Consider the following 24,368-nt stretch of genomic DNA (forward strand, 5'->3'; position numbering starts at 1 on the left):
CCAATAAAAAAGATAACAAAATTATTTAGACTTAAAATAAAAATTAGTTAAATAATAAAAAAATATAGGATCATATTGTACATCCCTATAAACATTAGTTTGACACCCCTCTCTATCTTTTAGTAATTACAAAACATCCATGAGATATTTCTGTTATTAAAAATTTAAATTAAAGTTTGACTGAATTAATAGGGGTATTTTTTTTGTTTTAAAAACTGTTAAGGTGGTTTCTATAATTTTTAAAAAGACAAGGATGATTTGTGTAAGATGGCAATAGGTGAGAGAGTGTAAATATAATTATCCCTTAATAAAATTAATTACTAGATTATAAATTAAAATTAAAGAATTATCAGACTTTTATAAATTATTAGGTTTTATGAAAGTTAAGAGATTATTTAACCTTTATTTTCGTTTAAAACTATATTTTAATAAAATTAATATATTATAATTAAAAATAATATATATTTATATAAATCATATTATAATTCGTAAAATATAATTTATTTCTTAAAAAGATAATTTGGATATTAAATTATGTTTTTTGAAAAAATTATCCTTTCTTCCTCAATCCCACTGCCATAAATATAAAATTATAGAAAAGATAAAGGCTTAAAAAAATACTAAAAAAATTATCACAAGTGGGGCGAGGTCGTAGACCACAATCAGGCGGTGGGAGCGAGGGCACAGGCAGAAGTTGACGGTGGACATGATAGTAGGAATATTTTTTTAAAAAAAATAATTTGATAATCAATATATATTTAATAAATAAATTATTTATTTTACTAGTTCTCATAAAATTTATATAAACTACATAAATAATTATTTATTAATTATAATAATGAGCAGCTTTGTGACAATAGTATTCAATATTTGAGCATTTTGAGACATCTTTTGACCTAAAAGATGAAAATATTTTGTAAATAGGCTAAAAGTGTTTGTGGGTTATTTACATGTATAAATAGAAGAAAAAATGCTTGTTGGAGCCATTTTTCCTCTCCAAGAAGCTGAATACAAGCCTGAAGGGTGTTTTTTTTGGAAGCTGGGAGTTGATTAACGATACGTGTGAAATCACGTGCCATTTCTTAACGACATGTGTGAAGCCTGTCATCGATTCTATATATACATATAGCATTCATAAACATCTGAAAGGTTTTATGTCCAGCATCTATCGAACACAGAAATTAAAATTTGCATATTCGCCACACGTTTAAGATAGACAGACATGTCTTGCAATAGATTTTTAGTTGAGGTTTCACGCACTGAATTGTATAGAGAAAGGAGTAGTGTCAGTATCCTTTTATAATGTCATTTGCACAAGTATATATATACAACTCTAATTATGGTGTGGTCAAAACTGATGATCAAAGAGGGCTAATGGCTGAGAATATTAAGAAGAGAAACTCTAGTTTTCACTAAACTCCTAAACAAGGCTTCTAATCCCTCTTCTAGTTCCTGGATGCTCATTTCTGTTGCTTTCAGTTGCTTCAGTGTGATCTTGTCCATGCCTTTGCTTGACTTGTGCATGTTCAAGGAAAACAACTCCTGATCAGCACCATTTTCTTGCTCTGTCTCGGAATGTACACGTTTCGTCTTGGAAAGCAACGACCAACTTCTTCGCTTTGATCCTTCCGTTTCCCCGGACAAGAGCATCAGTAGAGATTTTAGGACTGAGGAATCGAGGGCCTCCGTTTCTTTGAGCATCGTCCCGATGGCTGGGAGTGGTGTAGCACTTTGGTTGAAGCTCTTCAAATTCTTGATGCATTTCTTGACCATCTTGTCCATCTTCTTTCTTGAGGCTACATAAGCATTGATGTCGTCCCGTGTGGCGTTTTCACCTCTGTTTCTCCTGATGGAGGATTCGAGATCTTGAATGGATTCTTTGGTTGAACGCACAACATCTCTTGAAAATCCACAGAGGTCCACAAGCCTTAGAGATTCCTCAAGCAACTCATTTACCCAATTTTCGCCTTGTCCCTGTGAAAGGGCTTGTTGGACTGAAGACATCTGAATCAGATTATCGATGCTTTCATGCAAATCTCTGAGTCTAGCCAAGTTTGCGCATACAGAAGCGGCTGACATTGATGCGGCTTCTGAGGACTTTAACCTCAACAGATGATCTTCAACGCTTTCCATTACCGGATGAGATTGAGACGGGAAACTGTTTGATCTAGAGTGGAAAGCAGCCATCTTTTTGTACCAAAATCAACTCTTTAAGGGTGAATGTAGACTATTTGGTATTGAGAAAGATGTTGAGTGGTTGAAGCCATCTCATCGGTACGAGCTATATATAGAGAGATAGGTAAAGAAAACAAAAGGAATATGTTCCACCTACAATGTCTCATCCCTGCAACGAACAATGCTGTGCACGAGTTCCTTGTCCCACGGATCTTGAACATGAAAAACTCAATCATACAGATCTCAATTAGCTGCACTACTATTGCTGATCCACAAGCATGAGGAATCTTGACAGGTATGAATTTGATTTAATTAATAAACAGTTACCCGTCTAGCCCATCGACTCATAAATGGACCTATCATCAAACGTCTCCCAACCGCAAAGCTGCGAATAAAAGATTAGTCATGTTAGGCTGGAGGCTTCTGATCTTCAGACAAGGATGGAAAAATATACATAGGTGCGCACACGAGTATGACTAAACCTGTCTTGCTGTAGTCTGTGTTCTGCCAGCAACTTGCATTATATATATTGTCCGTGTTGCGGGGTAAATTTATTACAAGTGCATGATCAACATCGCCGAAAATGGCGATTATGTGCATTAAATTTATCAATCATTTGCATAAAATAAGAACAAGAGGTTCCGCATTTCTCGATTAATGCGTGTCATTCTTGTGCTAATCTTCTCTGTATCATTTCAATTTTATCGGATGTCTCCACAGGGACGAGAACAAGAGGTTCCTGTCCTCGTTTAACAGTTTTCCGGGGCAGGATTTCTTGTTTCATGTTATCAACTCCTTAGATAATTTCTTATAATGCAATTTCCAGAGCCTGATGCCATATATATATAACTCATGCATGGACACATCAAGCTCTTCTTCCAACAGTTGGCCAAGACACCAACTTGGCTTACCCCTATTAAAATTTAATTAATTAGTTTGACTAATAAAAATATTAAATTCATAATTATTACAATAATCAAAGTAAACTAAATATAATATAACTGTAATTAATTCTTGTAAATATTACTCTGACAACAAGAGGTGGGTTGAAATTTACCATTAATAAAATTTTCAGTCTCTTAATAACAAATTTAAAAATTAAAACTTACATTTATATAATCATAAATTTTAAAAAAATTATGAACAACTTTTATATCTAACCTTATCTAGTTGTCCCGAGAAATTTAAATAAAAAGTTACCAAATAAAACAATGAACAATTAATTTAACATTTCAAATAAATTGATCATTTTGCACATTCTTTTGGGCTCTCTCAAAAATTGATATGAAAAAATTATCAAAAGAAAGATTTGGTGTGATTATACGTATACTCATGTAGTTTGAAAAATAACATTTAGCATCCTGGAATTTCCTTTTGTCTAACAAATAATTCCCTAAGGGATTTATTTGTTAGATGGAAGTAAACTGAGGAGGTGCTAGATATAATTTTTCAAACCATATGAGATTTGCGTGTAACTTTAGAGGAAGGAGGTGTAATTATTCGTAATGATAAGTAAAATACATCTAAGTGTTGTATATTTGATTTGTGATTAATTTGATTGTATCAAATGTAGCTTGATTAAGAATTTAACCATATCAACATGGTCGTAATTAAAGTAATGGGCAGCCTAAGCTTAACAGCAGAATTAAGTATATATAGAAACCTAGGTAGCATGCAAGGCGAAAGCATAACATGTAAGTTGCAGCCACTAGGACAAAATATATACTCATCATTGGACATTGTACAAGATTCAATAAATAGTATTAAAGTAGTTATTTTTTCCCTTTAAATTTTAGGGTTTATTGTGTTTCCCAATTTTGCTCATCATCTTTCACACTGTTCTAAACACAACTTATTAAGCATCAAGAATTCCAAGACCGCTTGCCCATAAGCATATCATGGCTAATAGGCTATTGTGGATTGTTATTCCAAGTTATTGCCTCAATTTACTTATATATTTACAAGTAATCTTAGAAAAATAATTTTTATTTTTTAAAAAAGAAATGGTTTTTGAAACGTTTTATTTTTTGAATTAGTCTAAAAAGTTGGCTGTAAATCCATTTTTCAGAAGATAATGATCGCGTAATTGTGTGTTAAATTAAGATACAAAAATAATATTCTCATCTCAATCTATTCATGTATTGAATCCTCCCACTTTGAGAACGATCAATGTCATTTGCATTCCCATTACTGCGAAACAAAATGAATACATTATAGCAGGTTTTTTATATCACATAATAATTATATTTTTTCTCGAAATATTATGAAAATAATTTCAATTTATTAAAAAAGGAAAGAAAGAATTGATGGTACATATATAGTGACAAGCATATTTATTGCTCAAACTAGGATTAACCAACACCGCACAGAATCCCCGCCAGAACATAAAAAAACAATGATCCTCGGTATTAAAGACAAGCCGGTTGTATCAGTCATCACCGTAACAAACCCGCCACGAAGAGATCGGGTCCATGCCCATCAGTAAAGACTAAAGAGTATCAAGATTGGATAATTCTCTTACTCCCGGACTCAAATTCGTGTGAATCGACGATACAATGAGAAAAAATTCAAAAATTGGTGTCATATAAAGATTGATTATACGGCCAACCTACCCCAGCCCTCATTGTCAAGGTGGGAAAGGCGACAAATTCTGTGAAAACCCATGCATAATAATTTCACGGGTGACGGGACAGTTGGATGTAAATTCCCTGCGGCTACTTGGTCTTCGCTTGTGAACTTCTTCTCGACTATTTTTCTACTTTTTCTTGCTTATTTTTTAAGTGTTTGGGACTTTGTTCTAGTGTTTAACTTCTCCTAATGGGTGGGACGGCGAAGATGATGGGAGCGGTGGCAGTGGTTATGTGGGTGGCTTTCCTCTGCTGCCACGCCGCCGCAGGGGGGCGGCGGCAGCTGAGGTTCGACGGTAAGAGGGGGGAGTTCAGGATTCTACAAGTGGCAGATATGCACTATGCTGACGGCAAGAGAACCCCTTGCGAGGACGTGTTTCCGCAACAGATGGCGTCTTGCTCTGATCTCAACACCACTGCCTTCATTCGCCGTGTTATTCTTGCCGAGAAACCTGACCTTATTGTTTTCACTGGTCTCTAACTTGTTCTTTCTGTGATGCGAGAAAGCCCTAATAATTCTTGTTAGATTTTTAGAGTCGGGGCTTCTTGTCCTGTTTCAATTTTTCTGCAGCAGCCTCTATTGTTTTTCTGTATTTGTCTTGTTAAAAAGGATTGTTTTTCAGCCCTCATGTGACTTGATCAAGTTTCCTTCTTGGTTACTGCAGAGTTGCACTGAAGTTCTAGCTCTGGCCATGTAGCCATATACAGTCCTACATTTTATGGTTTTTACTTAAAGACGAATTTTGCACTCTGCTTAGCAATTGACACTTGACTTTAATTATCAATATTGATTGGTTAATGCCAAAATTACTTGATGATGCAGGGGATAATATTTTTGGGTTTGATGCAACTGATGCAGCATCGTCAATGGATGCTGCCTTTGCTCCTGCAGTATCGGCAAACATCCCATGGGCTGCTGTTCTTGGAAATCATGATCAAGAGTCTACTTTATCCCGGGAAGGTGTGATGAAACACATTGTCAGCATGAAGAATACTTTGTCTCAGCTTAATCCTCCCGAAGCTCGTGTTATTGATGGATTCGGAAATTACAATTTGGAGGTCCACGGAGTTGAAGGTTCTCGTTTGGCAAATAAATCAGTTCTCAATCTCTACTTCCTGGATAGTGGCGATTACTCAACTGTTCCATCTATTCCTGGCTATGGTTGGATTAAACCGTCTCAGCAGCTATGGTTTGAACGCACTTCCTCGAAACTTCAGGTAGTCACCTGGAGCACATTTGAGTTTTGCAGCTTTTCATTGGAATTTTCATAAGTAATTAATGTTGAAGTAGTTCATTCATTTAATGCAATTGGTTGTTCTGATGCAGCGGGCTTACGTGAACAAGCCAGAGCCACAAAAAGGTCCAGCTCCAGGACTGACATACTTTCACATTCCATTGCCTGAATTTGCAAGCTTCGATTCGTCAAACTTCACAGGGGTGAAACAGGAAGGGATTAGCTCTGCATCAGTGAATTCAGGCTTTTTCACAACCATGGTGGCAGCAGGGGATGTGAAGGCTGTTTTCACAGGTCACGATCATCTCAATGACTTCTGTGGTGAATTAACTGGTATACATCTATGCTATGCTGGTGGTTTTGGGTATCATGCTTATGGGAAGGCTGGATGGTCCAGGAGGGCAAGGATGGTGGTAGCATCTTTGGAGAAAACAGAGAAAGGATCATGGGAAACAGTCAAATCTATCAAAACATGGAAACGTCTTGATGATGAACATCTAACTGCTATTGATGGTCAGGTGCTCTGGAGCAAAAGCTCTGGCAGTAAGCATAAGTTAAATTGAGATTTTCTTTGGCAGCTTTTTGATCATGCTAAAAACAAACATAGTAAACGGATAAAAGGGATTGCAGAGTAAAATTATGAAGGAAAAAATTTGTCCTAATCTGTGTAATGAATCTTTTTAATTAAGTTATTATGGATTTTTGGAACTTGGGATGATTCTGTTATGGTGCAGTCTTTTAAGCATGTGAGAATTTATGTATGTTTCAAAGACAAAAATTGGAACTTCAACAAAAAGTTATGATATATATTTCCTGGAGTAAAGTTTCTGATAGCTGTCTCAATATATAGTTTCAAACAATGTATACAAGTTAGAAAGATGCAAATGAGGAGACCTCATGATTGTATCCAGCACCAATATAGTTGAGAAGGCAAACTCTAGCTTTTAACATGAGGCTGAAGACAGCTGCGAGCTTTCTTCTGATTATTGCAGGCTGAATTCTAATGCCTCAAGTTGTTTGAGCATATCTAGTGTTGATCCAAGATTGGCTTCTTTCCTGCAGTAGTTGTCCAGGAGAAACATTCTGTATCTATCTTCTCATTTTCATTCACAGTGACTTCACCTTCACATTATATGCATTTGTTCTGCAACATCTTTCTCACTGTAGAGCAAACATTTCGTGTTGATCTTGCCTTTGAAGGATAAACGCTATAAATTGCGGTCTCAAACACATTTATGCTGTGATTTCTTGTACTTCTCTAAGCAACTAAACCAATGAAACACGGTCTTAAGCTTGGGTTCCACATACCAACATGTCGTTCTATGTTGCAATCAAATTCTTGGAACACTTGTCAATTGACTTGAAATGTCAACGTTGTAGCAACAGAATAGGCTCTAACTTCATTAGCTAGACGTTATTCAAGCTCTTGCTCATATTCTTTTGTCTGTGAGAAAACCTCCCTAGTCACACTGCACTCATCCAATAGCCTTAGAGAATCACTTGAAAGCTTTCTGCGCATTTCTTGTTTCTTTTGTGGGAGAGTACTTGTTGTCTGAGAAGCAGCTGAAGCAAATCATCTTTGCACTCATACAACTGCTTGAGGGCATCAAGTTTCTGATGCATGATTGTCAAAGATGAGAACATGCCCTCAGAGGACTTTGGCCTCTGCAAATGCTCCTCGATGTGCACCAAAGAAAAAGGATTAGGTGCAGAAGTAAAGCTGATAGAACACCAGCTGTTTGTTGCCAACTTGCGATTTTCTTTATGTTGGAATTGACCAATTGCTAATACAGCTTCTTGGCTTCGAGGAGCGGTGGAAACAAACTTCATACATGTGTGTTGTATAAGATCAAGTTGGGAAAACCGGAGGAATCACATTCTTGTTGTCTGGTTGTCATGACTAGTCTGTTCTTTTCTTTCTTGATTGATGATTATGACTAGTTTGTTCTGGCTTGTTGGGTCTCAGGAGGCAATTTAACATAGAAAATATAAGATCGCTTACAACTACCCTTCTCAGAAACCAATTCTTCATGCAGGGCTTAGTTTTCTTGAGCTTTTTGCAGTTTTATGCTCAACCAATGTGGCAGAAGAACATGCAATGCTTTGCATCAGCGATGTTGGATCATGTGGAAAATTATTTGTTGACTGAATAAATTAAAAACCAGTTGAGGGGCAATTCATCAACAATTTTGCCTGTTTTCCCTATTAGTTGTTCTCTACAGGTCCAGAAAATGGAACCTTGACAGTATCTTAAGGACTCTGCTTCATTATGGAATCAAGTAAAATTTAAATGCTATGACAGGGGCGCAAAAGAAATCATTGGTTTTTCCAACCATCAGCACATTGATGACCTCATGATATCAGTTTCACCAGCTGTGTTTGCTTATGGTATAGGCACACAGAGTGAACTACTTACTCCTGCTAGAAATATTTCCTCCTTTGACAAGTTGAGCATTGTTATCTTCCATCCAACTTTTCAAATCTACGAGGACAAGCACAGAGAATTTGTGACAGCTTAGCATGAGATATATGATCTAATAGTTGATTATAATTGATATGTGAACGGAAAAGGCCATGGGACAGATTGTTTCCAGATAGTTACTGACGTCTTGATATCTTTATTGCTGAATTACAATGAAGCTAATAGTTGATTGTAGCTAAGGTCATCCCATTGGCCTTTTCCGTTTCTATAATTCAACTTATTGAAGTTCTGCCACGTGACTGGAGCCCTGTTGAGTTAGAAATTTGTTAATCATCTATAAAGGAACCGAGTCTATAGAAGACGAAATTGACAGAAAAACTGGATGAATTATTACTTTGTAAAGAATTCTTCTGTCTGGAACTATTAAGTTTTCTTGATGCCCCAATATGAGTAGATCATCTTCTACTCGAAAAGATGAAGTACATATATTGTGTTGAATATGGTTTGATGGGTGGTCTTGCATCTCATTTCTGGACCTTTTTCTTCTGCAAAGGAAGTCAAACATCTTCTCTTCTGATGAAATTCAATTTTATGGCCAGAACCCAGAGGCTGAGAAGCTTAAGTGAATCGAGCCCAGACTTCCAGCCTTTAGTTTCTTGGAACTAAAATTTTCAGCTTAAATATGAACATCCAGAAAGGTCTTGGCATTAGAAGGGGCCAAAAGAAAGGAAAAAACAAAAGATCGGGAGATCTTATCAAATATTGAGTTCGAAAACAGAAAATAAGATGAATAGAAATGGATAAGATTTGAATATTGCTTTTATAGATAATTGCTGTAGCCATAGACATATTTACAATTGATTGTGTCCCACTACCAAAATGAAAGCCTAGTGGTTAAGGGCATTAAGAAGGGAAACTCTTGTTTTCAATGAACTCCTGAAGAATGCTTCTAGTTCTTCTTCAAGTTCTTGGATAGTCATTTCTGATGCTTGCAGCTGCTTCAAGACATTTTGCATATCAATAGTGTTCATGTCTTTTCCTGACTTGGGGAGCTCCAATGAGAGCGAGGACTCGGAGCAACATTCTTGATCTCTCTCATATTCTACACGGCTGGTTCGAATGAACTTGGAAAGGAAAGACCAATTTTGTTGCTTCGATCTTTCCTTCTCCCCAGATAAAAGTATCAGTATAGACTTCAGGACTGAGAAACCAAAGGCCTCTGTCTCCTTCAACATCAGACTCTTCATCTAAGAGCATTATGCAATTTTTGTCCAAGTTCTTGAAATTCTTGATCAACTTCTTGACCATTTTGTTGATCTTCTTTCTTGAGGTCATATAAGCATTTATGTTGTCTGCCAAGGCAGCTTCACCTCGATTTCGCCTGATGGAGGACTGAAGATCTTGAACAGATCCCTTTGTTAAACTCAGGACATCTCTAGCAAAACCACAAAGATCTACAAGCCCAAGTGACTCTTCAAGCAACTCATTAGTCCATTTCTCACTGTTTGCGTGGGAGATGGCTTGTTGGGTTGACGGCATCTGAATCAAATTATTGATACCTTCATGTAAATCTCTGAGGATAGCCAAGTCTGAAATCACAGAAGTTGATGTTGATGTCCCTTTATTGGACCTCAACCTGCATAACTGATCTTCAACATCATTTACTATGGGATGAGATTTTGATGGCAGACTGTTTGATCGAACATGCAAATTTGCCATTTTCTTTTCAGATAATTCTTTTAGGCTGAAATTAGAACTTTTGAGTACTGAGAAGAGGTTAGGGTGCTTGAAACCATCACTTTGCACGGCCTATATATAGGGAGATAGTTAAAAACAAAAGGAATCTATTTCACCTCAGATATATCATCATTGCACAAAATTTGAAATAAATATTATGGTGCACGAGGACCTTGCTCCCCAGCTGTTGAACAGTTGAAGGTATATCTTAATCATAGAGATCTCTGCCACATTTAAACTGCTGTTCATGAAGCATGAGGAATCTTGACAGCCATGAAGTTGATATAATGATAATGGTCGTTCAATGCAACTCATACATAGTTCAGAAATATGTCATCTTTCCACTGTGATATAAAGAGAGGAAGCACAGCTTAATTTTATATGGCAGAAATGTTTCTTATCCACAGACAATGAATTAGCTTAAAACCATTGAAATCTGAAGAAATGCATCTCAGACAAAGAAGAAGCTCATGATCGACAATTCTGATATTAACAAAGCACATAATATTTGTTTTCTACACAGAAAAACAATAATTTCACACGAGTGCTGAAGTTTTATAAGGCGTAAAACTACAGTAAATGAAACTTGAAAGCTGGAGCATCAGAACAGAGATCTACAAGATCCATTTTATCAGCATCATTTGTTGGCACACATGAAATGTTAATAGTTGGTTGCCTTTCTGTCCAATACCAACATGACAATGCAATCGTGAGCAATTACAAGCTATTTTATTATAACAAGGGACATCTTGAGTAGACAATATTCCATCTGCCCCTTTTATTCATCATCCTATATATTTCTGGTTCTTAGGGAATGGCTCAACATCTTCCTATCTTAGCTTCATCGATTCTTTTCTTGAGTAAAAATGGCTCACCACACTCGATCGAACAGTTTGCCATCTAATGGTCTTCCCGCAGGTGAAGATTTCGAAGACCATTGGATCAAGCTAAATAGCTCAGAAGATGTGGCATCTTTGTCAGCTTCTTGTGTTTGCACAAACTTGGATAGTGTCAAATAATTTGCAAGAAAGCATCACGATTTAATACAATTTCACCTCGCACAAGGCAGAAGTGCGACCCTTGTGTTGCTTGATGGCTCTCCAAGGCTGCTGGGTTATTGTGGAATTGCAAAGGATATTATGGCAGTTGTGAAGGACTCTGTTCAAGGGCTAGACTCCTCATTTAAGGAAGCTGGAAGACGATATTCATGCTTTCATGACATCAGGAGAGTAAGTAAATAAAATGAACAAGAAGTTTATCAAAAACATGAAGTGCTCCAAGCAATTTTCTCCATCACATGCACATTGAAAGAAGCTGAGGCAATTGGCTTCTCAATCCTCAAGTCTGTGATACTGCAGAAGGTAAGCTCAAAACCAAGAAGCTGGGTACTTGTTCAAAATCATGCCCTTTCAAGACGAGCACGTGTTCAGATGTATCAAGAAAAAGAAGTTCAGGACTTTAACGTTTTTAACATCCACAAGACCGTCGGAAGTATGGATGCTGTTGCTCCGCCAGATCTTCTGAAGAAATTGAAAGCATCGGAAATGGCCATTTAGGAAATAGAAGGTGGTCTAGTATCTTTCTTCTGGAATTTAGTCAAAGAAACGAATTAGTACTGTGAGGAAAGGGTGAAAAGAACTCCCTCTGGGGAGTGAAATAGAACATGAAACCATAAGCTCTCAAGCAGTGGGAGGAGAAAGGCCCGTGACAGCGTGCCTGTTGAAGAATGAGCTGGCGACTCAAAGGCAGTGGCTTGGTTAGGGGAACCCCCGGTGCCGTAACGAAAGCGAGTCTTCTTAATGCTCTCAGCCACTGGGCCTCTTTTGGCTTGTGCTCATTGTTGAGTTTTTGACAACATTGCATAGAGTTGTATATTTGTGTAAACGATAAACAAAACATGGATACTTCAAAGAACTACTCTCCCCACTAATTCAGTTTAGGGATATTCGACCATATCTTGAAATGTCTTTCTGTTCTATCCAAATACACTGATGTGTCACACTTTGCCAGGACTTATACTCCAATATGGAAACGTGTGGTGACTTGTAACTTGGAGAATTCTGCTTCTATTCGGGAGCATTCCGTGCGTACCGCGTTAAGGAATCAGTCAGCAAATTTCTGGTGCAACAGATTGAATTCATGGATCAAAACTTTTAGCTGATTTTGGTTCAGCTTTTACATTTCTAACGTAATATTTAGTTTTTTAGTTAAAACCATGTTTATTGGATTAAAAAATGTGACTAGTTGATCGATATACACAATTATATTTGTCTGGTCGTTTTTACAAGCGTCGACACCTTTAACGTACAATCTTTGTCCATCGTGGTGAACTCTGCAATGCACAACATCAGCGTGCACAGTAATTTATCCTCTTAATGCTATGTTGTCAAGATTCCACAAGCCTTGTTTTTTTTAAATGAAGGATATATTCATGAATAAACTCACCATTTTCCGTGATCTTAATGTTTGTAAGAGCACGTTTATTTATACACTTGTGCGCGTTAGTTTATATTTTCATCATTGTCAGAAGATCAGAAACCTTCCAACCTGAAAAATTGATCTTTTATTTCCAGCTCTCACTGTTAGGAAACGTTTTTGATTAGGCTCATAGATTAATGAGTCAACTAGATGAATTATCAATTGAATATATTAATTTCATGGCTGTCAAGATTCCTCATGCTTCAAGATTAGCAGTTATAATGTGGCTGAGAACTCTATGATTGAGTTTTATGTTTTCAATTGTTCAAGATCCCGGAGACACGGCACTCGGGCACAACCATTTTTATTTCTATATTCTCAGCAGTGATGAGACAATGTAGGTGGAATATGTTCCTTTTGTCTTCTTTTTCTCTCTTCCCTATATATAGCAGATACCAGAGGGATGGCTTCAACCAATTCAACATCTTTCTTAATACACAGCAGTCTAAATTGATCGCTAAAGAGTTGAATTTGATAGAAAAAGATGGCTGCTTTCCACTCTCGATCAAACAGTTTTCCATCCCAATCTCATCCAGTAATGGATGTTGTGGAAGATCATCTGTGCAGGCTAAAATCCTCAGAATCAGCATCAACATCAACCACTTCTATATGTGCAAACTTGGTTAGCCTCAGAGATTTGCATGAGGGCCTTAACAATCTGATTCAGATGCCTTCAGTCCAGCAAGCCCTTTCACAGGGAGAAGGCGAAAATTGGGTAAATGAGTTGCTCGAGGAATCTCTAAGGCTTGTGGACCTCTGTGGATTTTCAAGAGATGCGGTGCGCTCAACCAAGGAATCCATTCAGGATCTTGAATCCTCCATTAGGAGAAATAGAGGTGAAAAAGCCACAGGAGACGACATCAATGCTTATGTGGCCTCAAGAAAGAAGATCAACAAGATGATCAGTAAGTGCATCAAGAATTTGAAAAGCTCAAACCAGAGTTCTACATCACTCCCAGCCATAGGCATGATGCTCAAAGAAACGGAGGCTCTTGATTTCTCAGTCCTAAAGTCTGTATTGATCCTTTTGTCCGGGGAGAAGGAAAGATCAAAGCAAAGAAGCTGGTCGTTGCTTTCCAAGTTCGCTCAGACCAAACGAGTACATTCCGAGATAGAGCAAGAAAAGGGTGCGGAGGACTTGTGTTCCTTGAACATCCACAAGTCCAGCAAAGGGATGGACAATATCACTTTGAAGCAGTTGAAATCAGCAGAAATGAGCATCCAGGAACTTGAAGAGGGATTGGAAGCCTTATTTAGGAGTTTAGTTCAAACTAGAGTTTCTCTTCTTAATGTTCTTAGCCATTAGCCCACCTTGGGTTCTGCTGACATTTTCAGTTTTTGATCACACTGCTGTAAATATCAAAAAAATGGATACTGATACAGTTCTATATACAAATCATCAACATAAATTCGATGAATCTATCCGTCTAACTAAATTTATTGATTTTTTGTGTACTAGCAAGAGCTTCAGTTTCAAATTGTAATGCATGGAGCGTGTAATCCGGACTGTCAAATTTAAACTTTGCGCATAGATTTAGAAAAAATCGTACATATTTCACTTGTTAACATTCATTATCATCATAAATTTATTGTTATACTAATTTCGCATATATATAATCATTTTTCAAATCATAATTTGAATAATTATATTGTTTTCTACCAGTTTTAACTTAATAAAGAACCTCGTATATTAAAATAGCAATCAAATAAATTGTTTTCGTTCTATTAAAGATCTAGTGTCCGAACCAAATGAATCATGAAGATACTAAAAATAAAAAGAGGATTAGATGCTGAAGCACCTGGCAGAACACCACTTTGTTTTTGCCATTTTTTGTTTATTTTGGAATCAGCCTATTGCATATACAGAGTCTTGGCTTATGTCATGGTGAAGACAAACTTCATGTTTGTTTTGTTGTAACATGAAGTTGGGAAAACTAGAGGAATCACATCCTAGTTTGGTTGTCATCACTACTCTCTTTTCTCCTTTCTTTCTTCTTTTTCCTTTTTTGTTGATAATTGATCAAGATTGCATGTTTTCTCCACTAATTGTTCTCTACAGGGCCAGAGAGTGGAACCTTGACAGCCACATGGTTTTGTTATAAGAACTCTGCTTCATCATGGAACAAAATAAAAATTAAATGCAACAACAGGGTGGAAAGACATATCATTGGTTTTTCCAACCATTGGCGCATTGACTAGCTCATGATATAAGTTACTCCAGCTGCATTTTCCTATCAACGCTTGCTCCTGCTTGACATATTTTGTCCTTTAGGAAGTTGAAAATTGTTATCTTCCATCCAAATTTTCATATCAATGAGGACGAACACGGAGAACTTTTGACAGCTTAGCATTAGATATATGATCAGTTAGGCCAGATTGTTCCAGATACTTATTAGTTACTGATGTTTCATATCTTTATTGCTGAATTGTAACTAAGGTAATAATTGATCGTCTTAAGGTCATTTCCTGACAATTTCTGTCATATAAAGGTTCTGAAATGGAATTGATCCTCGTTGAGTTAGGAAATTGCCTGTCATCAGATCAGGAAAAGAGTTATTCTGTTTAAGAAGAAAAATTGACAGGAAAGCTGGATGAATCATTACTTATTAAGGAATTCTTCTGTCCGAGACCATGAGTAAATCGAGGGGAAGAGAAAGGGATTATACTTTATGGTTGAAAGGTAGTCAAACATTTTTGACGAGTGGGAATCAATTTTATGGCCAGAAGATTTCCAGTAAAATGAAGCTGAAGCCAAAGTTTCAGCCTTTACTACGGGATTAGATCATTGATAAACACTATTATTGATCTCATTGAAAATATGAATCTCCATGAATGTCTTGGAATAGCAAGCGGAAAAAGAAATCTCAAACTTGCCCAATATTGAGTACTAAAATGAAAAAGTCAACAGATAAATAGATGAAAAGAAACAGATAAAGATTTGAATATCTGCTTTTTATAATAATTGTGGTAGCCATGGACATATTTACAATTGATTGTGTGGCATGATCGAAATGAGTGTCTAGTGGTTAATGGCATTAAGAAGGGAAACTCTAGTTTTCACTAAACTCCTGAAAAATGCTTCGAGTTCCTCTTCAAGTTCCTGGATAGCCATTTCTGATGCTTTCAACAGCTCCAAGACATTTTGCAAATCTTTCCCTGACTTCTGGAGGTCCAATGAGCACAAGTAATCAGCGCCACGCTCTTGTTCTACCTCAGAGTGTACACGGTTGGTTCGTGTGAACTTGGAAAGCAATGACCAACTTCTTTTCTTTGAGCTTCCCCTCTCCCCAGACACAAGTATCAGGACAGACTTCAGGACTGAGACATCAAAAGCCTCTGTCTCTTTTAGCATTGTCACAATGGCCTTGAGGTCAGAGTCTTCATTGGAGAAGGCTGTGGGATTTTTGTTGAAGACCTTGGAATTCTTGATGAACTTGTTGACCATTTTGTTAATATTCTTTCTTGAGGTCATATAAGCATTCATGTCACCTGGCGTGGCAATTTCACCTCTGTTCCGCCTGATGGAGGACTGAAGATCTTGAACGGATCCTTTTGTTAAACTCAGAATATCTCTAGCGAATCCACAAAGATCCACAAGCCCAAGTGACTCTTCAAGCAACTTATTGGTCCATGTTTCACTGTTTCCATGGCAGAGGACTTGTTGGGTTGAAGGCATCCGTAGCAGATTATTAATACCTTCATGCACATCTCTGAGGCTAGCCAAGGTTGCAGTCACGGAAGTGGCTGAAGTTGATGTTCCTTCAGAGGACCTCAACCTGCACAACTGATCTTCAACATCAGTGGCTACGGGATGAGATTTTGATGGCAAACTGTTTGATCGAACATGCAAATTCGCCATTTTGTTTTCAGATAATTCTTTTAGGCTGAAATGAGAAAATTTGAGTCTTGAGAAGAGGTTAGGGTGCTTGAAACCATCTCTTTCCACTGCTTACATATATAGGGAGATAGTTGACAAACAAAACGCATCTATTCCACCTCAGATACCTCATCTTTGCTGCAAATTTGAAATAAATATTATGGTGCACGAGCACCTTGCTCCCCAGCTGTTAAACAGTTGAAGATATATCTTAATCATAGAGATCTCTGCCACATTTAAACTACTGTTCATGAAGCATGAGGAATCCTGACAGCAATGAAGTCGATATAATGATAATGGTCATTCAATGCAACTCACACATTAATCGGCTTCTGAAATTTGTCATCTTTCCACTGTGTCATAAAGAGAGGAATCAGGGCTTAATTTTATAAGGATGAAATGTCTCTGATCCACAGACAATGAACTAGCTTAAAACCATTAAAATCTGAAGAAAATGCATCTCAGACAAAGAAGCAGCCCATGATCGACAATTCTGATATTAACAAGGCATATAAAATTTGTTTTCTACAGAGAACAACAATAATTGCACACGAGTGCTGAAGTTTTATAAGGCCTAAAACTACAGTAAATGAAGCTTGAAAGCTGGAGCATCAGAACAGAGATCTACAAGATCCATTTTATCTGCATCGTTTGTTGGCACACATGAAATGCTAATAGTTGGTTGCCTTTCTGTCCAATACCAACATGACAATGCGATCGTGTGCAATTACAGAGCTATTTTATAATAACAAGGGACATCTTGAGTAGACAATATTCCATCTGCCCCTTCCATTCATAATCCTATATATTTCTGGTTCTTAGGGAATGGCTCAACATCTTCCTATCTTAGCTTCATCACCGTAATCGATTCTTTTCTTGAGTAAAAATGGCTCACCACACTCGATCGAACAGTTTGCCATCAAATGGTCATCCCGCAGGTGAAGATTTCGAAGACCATTGGATCAAGCTAAATAGCTCAGAAGATGTGGCATCTTTGTCAGCTTCTTGTGTTTGCACAAACTTGGATAGTGTCAAATAATTTGCAAGAAAGCATCACGATTTAATACAATTTCACCTCGCACAAGGCAGAAGTGCGACCCTTGTGTTGCTTGATGGCTCTCCAAGGCTGCTGGGTTATTGTGGAATTGCAAAGGATATTATGGCAGTTGTGAAGGACTCTGTTCAAGGGCTAGACTCCTCATTTAAGGAAGCTGGAAGACGATATTCATGCTTTCATGACATCAGGAGAGTAAGTAAATAAAATGAACAAGAAGTTTATCAAAAACATGAAGTGCTCCAAGCAATTTTCTCCATCACATGCACATTGAAAGAAGCTGAGGCAATTGGCTTCTCAATCCTCAAGTCTGTGATACTGCAGAAGGTAAGCTCAAAACCAAGAAGCTGGGTACTTGTTCAAAATCATGCCCTTTCAAGACGAGCACGTGTTCAGATGTATCAAGAAAAAGAAGTTCAGGACTTTAACGTTTTTAACATCCACAAGACCGTCGGAAGTATGGATGCTGTTGCTCCGCCAGATCTTCTGAAGAAATTGAAAGCATCGGAAATGGCCATTTAGGAAATAGAAGGTGGTCTAGTATCTTTCTTCTGGAATTTAGTCAAAGAAACGAATTAGTACTGTGAGGAAAGGGTGAAAAGAACTCCCGCTGGGGAGTGAAATAGAACATGAAACCATAAGCTCTCAAGCAGTGGGAGGAGAAAGGCCCGTGACAGCGTGCCTGTTGAAGAATGAGCTGGCGACTCAAAGGCAGTGGCTTGGTTAGGGGAACCCCCGGTGCCGTAACGAAAGCGAGTCTTCTTAATGCTCTCAGCCACTGGGCCTCTTTTGGCTTGTGCTCATTGTTGAGTTTTTGACAACATTGCATAGAGTTGTATATTTGTGTAAACGATAAACAAAACATGGATACTTCAAAGAACTACTCTCCCCACTAATTCAGTTTATGGATATTCGACCATATCTTGAAATGTCTTTCTGTTCTATCCAAATACACTGATGTGTCACACTTTGCCAGGACTTATACTCCAATATGGAAACGTGTGGTGACTTGTAACTTGGAGAATTCTGCTTCTATTCGGGAGCATTCCGTGCGTACCGCGTTAAGGAATCAGTCAGCAAATTTCTGGTGCAACAGATTGAATTCATGGATCAAAACTTTTAGCTGATTTTGGTTCAGCTTTTACATTTCTAACGTAATATTTAGTTTTTTAGTTAAAACCATGTTTATTGGATTCAAAAATGTGACTAGTTGATCGATATACACAATTATATTTGTCTGGTCGTTTTTACAAGCGTCGACACCTTTAACGTACAATCTTTGTCCATCGTGGTGAACTCTGCAATGCACAACATCAGCGTGCACAGTAATTTATCCTCTTAATGCTATGTTGTCAAGATTCCACAAGCCTTGTTTTTTTTAAATGAAGGATATATTCATGAATAAACTCACCATTTTCCGTGATCTTAATGTTTGTAAGAGCACGTTTATTTATACACTTGTGCGCGTTAGTTTATATTTTCATCATTGTCAGAAGATCAGAAACCTTCCAACCTGAAAAATTGATCTTTTATTTCCAGCTCTCACTGTTAGGAAACGTTTTTGATTAGGCTCATAGATTAATGAGTCAACTAGATGAATTATCAATTGAATATATTAATTTCATGGCTGTCAAGATTCCTCATGCTTCAAGATTAGCAGTTATAATGTGGCTGAGAACTCTATGATTGAGTTTTATGTTTTCAATTGTTCAAGATCCCGGAGACACGGCACTCGGGCACAACCATTTTTATTTCTATATTCTCAGCAGTGATGAGACAATGTAGGTGGAATATGTTCCTTTTGTCTTCTTTTTCTCTCTTCCCTATATATAGCAGATACCAGAGGGATGGCTTCAACCAATTCAACATCTTTCTTAATACACAGCAGTCTAAATTGATCGCTAAAGAGTTGAATTTGATAGAAAAAGATGGCTGCTTTCCACTCTCGATCAAACAGTTTTCCATCCCAATCTCATCCAGTAATGGATGTTGTGGAAGATCATCTGTGCAGGCTAAAATCCTCAGAATCAGCATCAACATCAACCACTTCTATATGTGCAAACTTGGTTAGCCTCAGAGATTTGCATGAGGGCCTTAACAATCTGATTCAGATGCCTTCAGTCCAGCAAGCCCTTTCACAGGGAGAAGGCGAAAATTGGGTAAATGAGTTGCTCGAGGAATCTCTAAGGCTTGTGGACCTCTGTGGATTTTCAAGAGATGCGGTGCGCTCAACCAAGGAATCCATTCAGGATCTTGAATCCTCCATTAGGAGAAATAGAGGTGAAAAAGCCACAGGAGACGACATCAATGCTTATGTGGCCTCAAGAAAGAAGATCAACAAGATGATCAGTAAGTGCATCAAGAATTTGAAAAGCTCAAACCAGAGTTCTACATCACTCCCAGCCATAGGCATGATGCTCAAAGAAACGGAGGCTCTTGATTTCTCAGTCCTAAAGTCTGTATTGATCCTTTTGTCCGGGGAGAAGGAAAGATCAAAGCAAAGAAGCTGGTCGTTGCTTTCCAAGTTCGCTCAGACCAAATGAGTACATTCCGAGATAGAGCAAGAAAAGGGTGCGGAGGACTTGTGTTCCTTGAACATCCACAAGTCCAGCAAAGGGATGGACAATATCACTTTGAAGCAGTTGAAATCAGCAGAAATGAGCATCCAGGAACTTGAAGAGGGATTGGAAGCCTTATTTAGGAGTTTAGTTCAAACTAGAGTTTCTCTTCTTAATGTTCTTAGCCATTAGCCCACCTTGGGTTCTGCTGACATTTTCAGTTTTTGATCACACTGCTGTAAATATCAAAAAAATGGATACTGATACAGTTCTATATACAAATCATCAACATAAATTCGATGAATCTATCCGTCTAACTAAATTTATTGATTTTTTGTGTACTAGCAAGAGCTTCAGTTTCAAATTGTAATGCATGGAGCGTGTAATCCGGACTGTCAAATTTAAACTTTGCGCATAGATTTAGAAAAAATCGTACATATTTCACTTGTTAACATTCATTATCATCATAAATTTATTGTTATACTAATTTCGCATATGTATAATCATTTTTCAAATCATAATTTGAATAATTATATTGTTTTCTACCAGTTTTAACTTAATAAAGAACCTCGTATATTAAATAATTAGCAATCAAATAAATTGTTTTCGTTCTATTAAAGATCTAGTGTCCGAACCAAATGAATCATGAAGATACTAAAAATAAAAAGAGGATTAGATGCTGAAGCACCTGGCAGAACACCACTTTGTTTTTGCCATTTTTTGTTTATTTTGGAATCAGCCTATTGCATATACAGAGTCTTGGCTTATGTCATGGTGAAGACAAACTTCATGTTTGTTTTGTTGTAACATGAAGTTGGGAAAACTAGAGGAATCACATCCTAGTTTGGTTGTCATCACTACTCTCTTTTCTCCTTTCTTTCTTCTTTTTCCTTTTTTGTTGATAATTGATCAAGATTGCATGTTTTCTCCACTAATTGTTCTCTACAGGGCCAGAGAGTGGAACCTTGACAGCCACATGGTTTTGTTATAAGAACTCTGCTTCATCATGGAACAAAATAAAAATTAAATGCAACAACAGGGTGGAAAGACATATCATTGGTTTTTCCAACCATTGGCGCATTGACTAGCTCATGATATAAGTTACTCCAGCTGCATTTTCCTATCAACGCTTGCTCCTGCTTGACATATTTTGTCCTTTAGGAAGTTGAAAATTGTTATCTTCCATCCAAATTTTCATATCAATGAGGACGAACACGGAGAACTTTTGACAGCTTAGCATTAGATATATGATCAGTTAGGCCAGATTGTTCCAGATACTTATTAGTTACTGATGTTTCATATCTTTATTGCTGAATTGTAACTAAGGTAATAATTGATCGTCTTAAGGTCATTTCCTGACAATTTCTGTCATATAAAGGTTCTGAAATGGAATTGATCCTCGTTGAGTTAGGAAATTGCCTGTCATCAGATCAGGAAAAGAGTTATTCTGTTTAAGAAGAAAAATTGACAGGAAAGCTGGATGAATCATTACTTATTAAGGAATTCTTCTGTCCGAGACCATGAGTAAATCGAGGGGAAGAGAAAGGGATTATACTTTATGGTTGAAAGGTAGTCAAACATTTTTGACGAGTGGGAATCAATTTTATGGCCAGAAGATTTCCAGTAAAATGAAGCTGAAGCCAAAGTTTCAGCCTTTACTACGGGATTAGATCATTGATAAACACTATTATTGATCTCATTGAAAATATGAATCTCCATGAATGTCTTGGAATAGCAAGCGGAAAAAGAAATCTCAAACTTGCCCAATATTGAGTACTAAAATGAAAAAGTCAACAGATAAATAGATGAAAAGAAACAGATAAAGATTTGAATATCTGCTTTTTATAATAATTGTGGTAGCCATGGACATATTTACAATTGATTGTGTGGCATGATCGAAATGAGTGTCTAGTGGTTAATGGCATTAAGAAGGGAAACTCTAGTTTTCACTAAACTCCTGAAAAATGCTTCGAGTTCCTCTTCAAGTTCCTGGATAGCCATTTCTGATGCTTTCAACAGCTCCAAGACATTTTGCAAATCTTTCCCTGACTTCTGGAGGTCCAATGAGCACAAGTAATCAGCGCCACGCTCTTGTTCTACCTCAGAGTGTACACGGTTGGTTCGTGTGAACTTGGAAAGCAATGACCAACTTCTTTTCTTTGAGCTTCCCCTCTCCCCAGACACAAGTATCAGGACAGACTTCAGGACTGAGACATCAAAAGCCTCTGTCTCTTTTAGCATTGTCACAATGGCCTTGAGGTCAGAGTCTTCATTGGAGAAGGCTGTGGGATTTTTGTTGAAGACCTTGGAATTCTTGATGAACTTGTTGACCATTTTGTTAATATTCTTTCTTGAGGTCATATAAGCATTCATGTCACCTGGCGTGGCAATTTCACCTCTGTTCCGCCTGATGGAGGACTGAAGATCTTGAACGGATCCTTTTGTTAAACTCAGAATATCTCTAGCGAATCCACAAAGATCCACAAGCCCAAGTGACTCTTCAAGCAACTTATTGGTCCATGTTTCACTGTTTCCATGGCAGAGGACTTGTTGGGTTGAAGGCATCCGTAGCAGATTATTAATACCTTCATGCACATCTCTGAGGCTAGCCAAGGTTGCAGTCACGGAAGTGGCTGAAGTTGATGTTCCTTCAGAGGACCTCAACCTGCACAACTGATCTTCAACATCAGTGGCTACGGGATGAGATTTTGATGGCAAACTGTTTGATCGAACATGCAAATTCGCCATTTTGTTTTCAGATAATTCTTTTAGGCTGAAATGAGAAAATTTGAGTCTTGAGAAGAGGTTAGGGTGCTTGAAACCATCTCTTTCCACTGCTTACATATATAGGGAGATAGTTGACAAACAAAACGCATCTATTCCACCTCAGATACCTCATCTTTGCTGCAAATTTGAAATAAATATTATGGTGCACGAGCACCTTGCTCCCCAGCTGTTAAACAGTTGAAGATATATCTTAATCATAGAGATCTCTGCCACATTTAAACTACTGTTCATGAAGCATGAGGAATCCTGACAGCAATGAAGTCGATATAATGATAATGGTCATTCAATGCAACTCACACATTAATCGGCTTCTGAAATTTGTCATCTTTCCACTGTGTCATAAAGAGAGGAATCAGGGCTTAATTTTATAAGGATGAAATGTCTCTGATCCACAGACAATGAACTAGCTTAAAACCATTAAAATCTGAAGAAAATGCATCTCAGACAAAGAAGCAGCCCATGATCGACAATTCTGATATTAACAAGGCATATAAAATTTGTTTTCTACAGAGAACAACAATAATTGCACACGAGTGCTGAAGTTTTATAAGGCCTAAAACTACAGTAAATGAAGCTTGAAAGCTGGAGCATCAGAACAGAGATCTACAAGATCCATTTTATCTGCATCGTTTGTTGGCACACATGAAATGCTAATAGTTGGTTGCCTTTCTGTCCAATACCAACATGACAATGCGATCGTGTGCAATTACAGAGCTATTTTATAATAACAAGGGACATCTTGAGTAGACAATATTCCATCTGCCCCTTCCATTCATAATCCTATATATTTCTGGTTCTTAGGGAATGGCTCAACATCTTCCTATCTTAGCTTCATCACCGTAATCGATTCTTTTCTTGAGTAAAAATGGCTCACCACACTCGATCGAACAGTTTGCCATCAAATGGTCATCCCGCAGGTGAAGATTTCGAAGACCATTGGATCAAGCTAAATAGCTCAGAAGATGTGGCATCTTTGTCAGCTTCTTGTGTTTGCACAAACTTGGATAGTGTCAAATAATTTGCAAGAAAGCATCACGATTTAATACAATTTCACCTCGCACAAGGCAGAAGTGCGACCCTTGTGTTGCTTGATGGCTCTCCAAGGCTGCTGGGTTATTGTGGAATTGCAAAGGATATTATGGCAGTTGTGAAGGACTCTGTTCAAGGGCTAGACTCCTCATTTAAGGAAGCTGGAAGACGATATTCATGCTTTCATGACATCAGGAGAGTAAGTAAATAAAATGAACAAGAAGTTTATCAAAAACATGAAGTGCTCCAAGCAATTTTCTCCATCACATGCACATTGAAAGAAGCTGAGGCAATTGGCTTCTCAATCCTCAAGTCTGTGATACTGCAGAAGGTAAGCTCAAAACCAAGAAGCTGGGTACTTGTTCAAAATCATGCCCTTTCAAGACGAG

The 24,368-nt window shown here is 37.5% G+C and overlaps 5 protein-coding genes and 3 pseudogenes across 6 annotated transcripts; 3 read left to right on the top strand and 5 right to left on the bottom strand.

The window, feature by feature from the left end:
* Window positions 1-1,224: 1,224 nt before the first annotated feature.
* LOC105178962 (uncharacterized) lies at window positions 1,225-2,703 on the bottom strand. Its single transcript, XM_011102549.3, has one exon. It carries the CDS (start codon window positions 2,185-2,187, stop codon window positions 1,372-1,374), a length of 816 nt encoding a protein of 271 aa, XP_011100851.1. The 5' UTR covers window positions 2,188-2,703; the 3' UTR covers window positions 1,225-1,371.
* A 104-nt stretch (window positions 2,704-2,807) lies between these two features.
* Window positions 2,808-2,899, bottom strand: LOC148789116 (U6 spliceosomal RNA; annotated as a pseudogene).
* Window positions 2,900-4,568: 1,669 nt separating this feature from the next.
* Window positions 4,569-6,745, top strand: PAP29 (purple acid phosphatase 29). Of its 2 annotated transcripts, none has more exons than XM_011101211.3 (3): window positions 4,569-4,874; window positions 5,626-6,020; window positions 6,130-6,745. In XM_011101211.3, the coding sequence occupies exons 1-3, from the start codon at window positions 4,838-4,840 to the stop codon at window positions 6,598-6,600; spliced, it is 903 nt and encodes a 300-aa protein (XP_011099513.1). In that variant the 5' UTR covers window positions 4,569-4,837; the 3' UTR covers window positions 6,601-6,745. The 2 variants fall into 2 exon arrangements, with proteins under 2 accessions (XP_011099513.1, XP_011099498.2); XM_011101196.3 differs by having other exon boundaries at window positions 4,573-5,275.
* Window positions 6,746-9,263: 2,518 nt separating this feature from the next.
* On the bottom strand, window positions 9,264-10,230 carry LOC105178953 (uncharacterized; annotated as a pseudogene).
* Window positions 10,231-12,838: 2,608 nt separating this feature from the next.
* Window positions 12,839-14,123, top strand: LOC148789117 (uncharacterized). Its single transcript, XM_088877821.1, has one exon. The coding sequence runs from the start codon at window positions 13,159-13,161 to the stop codon at window positions 13,978-13,980; it is 822 nt and encodes a 273-aa protein (XP_088733947.1). The 5' UTR covers window positions 12,839-13,158; the 3' UTR covers window positions 13,981-14,123.
* A 1,465-nt stretch (window positions 14,124-15,588) lies between these two features.
* Window positions 15,589-16,626, bottom strand: LOC148789118 (uncharacterized). The gene has a single exon (XM_088877940.1). It carries the CDS (start codon window positions 16,531-16,533, stop codon window positions 15,694-15,696), a length of 840 nt encoding a protein of 279 aa, XP_088734066.1. The 5' UTR covers window positions 16,534-16,626; the 3' UTR covers window positions 15,589-15,693.
* Window positions 16,627-19,174: 2,548 nt separating this feature from the next.
* LOC148789119 (uncharacterized) lies at window positions 19,175-20,498 on the top strand (annotated as a pseudogene).
* Window positions 20,499-21,966: 1,468 nt separating this feature from the next.
* Window positions 21,967-23,004, bottom strand: LOC148789120 (uncharacterized). The gene has a single exon (XM_088877939.1). It carries the CDS (start codon window positions 22,909-22,911, stop codon window positions 22,072-22,074), a length of 840 nt encoding a protein of 279 aa, XP_088734065.1. The 5' UTR covers window positions 22,912-23,004; the 3' UTR covers window positions 21,967-22,071.
* Between the last annotated feature and the right edge of the window lie 1,364 nt (window positions 23,005-24,368).

The sequence above is a fragment of the Sesamum indicum genome, linkage group LG2 (genome assembly GCF_026168435.1).
Source record: "Sesamum indicum cultivar Baizhima isolate 11 linkage group LG2, ASM2616843v1, whole genome shotgun sequence".
NCBI lineage: Eukaryota > Viridiplantae > Streptophyta > Magnoliopsida > Lamiales > Pedaliaceae > Sesamum > Sesamum indicum.

What these genes read in the sequence shown, in the direction of transcription:
- LOC148789118 (XM_088877940.1), bottom strand. Translation starts at nt 16,533, where the DNA reads ATGGCGAATTTGCATGTTCGATCAAACAGTTTGCCATCAAAATCTCAT.
- LOC148789117 (XM_088877821.1), top strand. Translation starts at nt 13,159, where the DNA reads ATGGCTGCTTTCCACTCTCGATCAAACAGTTTTCCATCCCAATCTCAT.
- LOC105178962 (XM_011102549.3), bottom strand. Translation starts at nt 2,187, where the DNA reads ATGGCTGCTTTCCACTCTAGATCAAACAGTTTCCCGTCTCAATCTCAT.
- LOC148789120 (XM_088877939.1), bottom strand. Translation starts at nt 22,911, where the DNA reads ATGGCGAATTTGCATGTTCGATCAAACAGTTTGCCATCAAAATCTCAT.
- PAP29 (XM_011101196.3), top strand. Translation starts at nt 4,993, where the DNA reads ATGGGTGGGACGGCGAAGATGATGGGAGCGGTGGCAGTGGTTATGTGG. An exon ending in TGACCTTATTGTTTTCACTG is followed by an intron (nt 5,276 to 5,625) that starts GTCTCTAACTTG and finishes TTGATGATGCAG; the next exon opens with GGGATAATATTTTTGGGTTT. An exon ending in GCACTTCCTCGAAACTTCAG is followed by an intron (nt 6,021 to 6,129) that starts GTAGTCACCTGG and finishes GTTCTGATGCAG; the next exon opens with CGGGCTTACGTGAACAAGCC.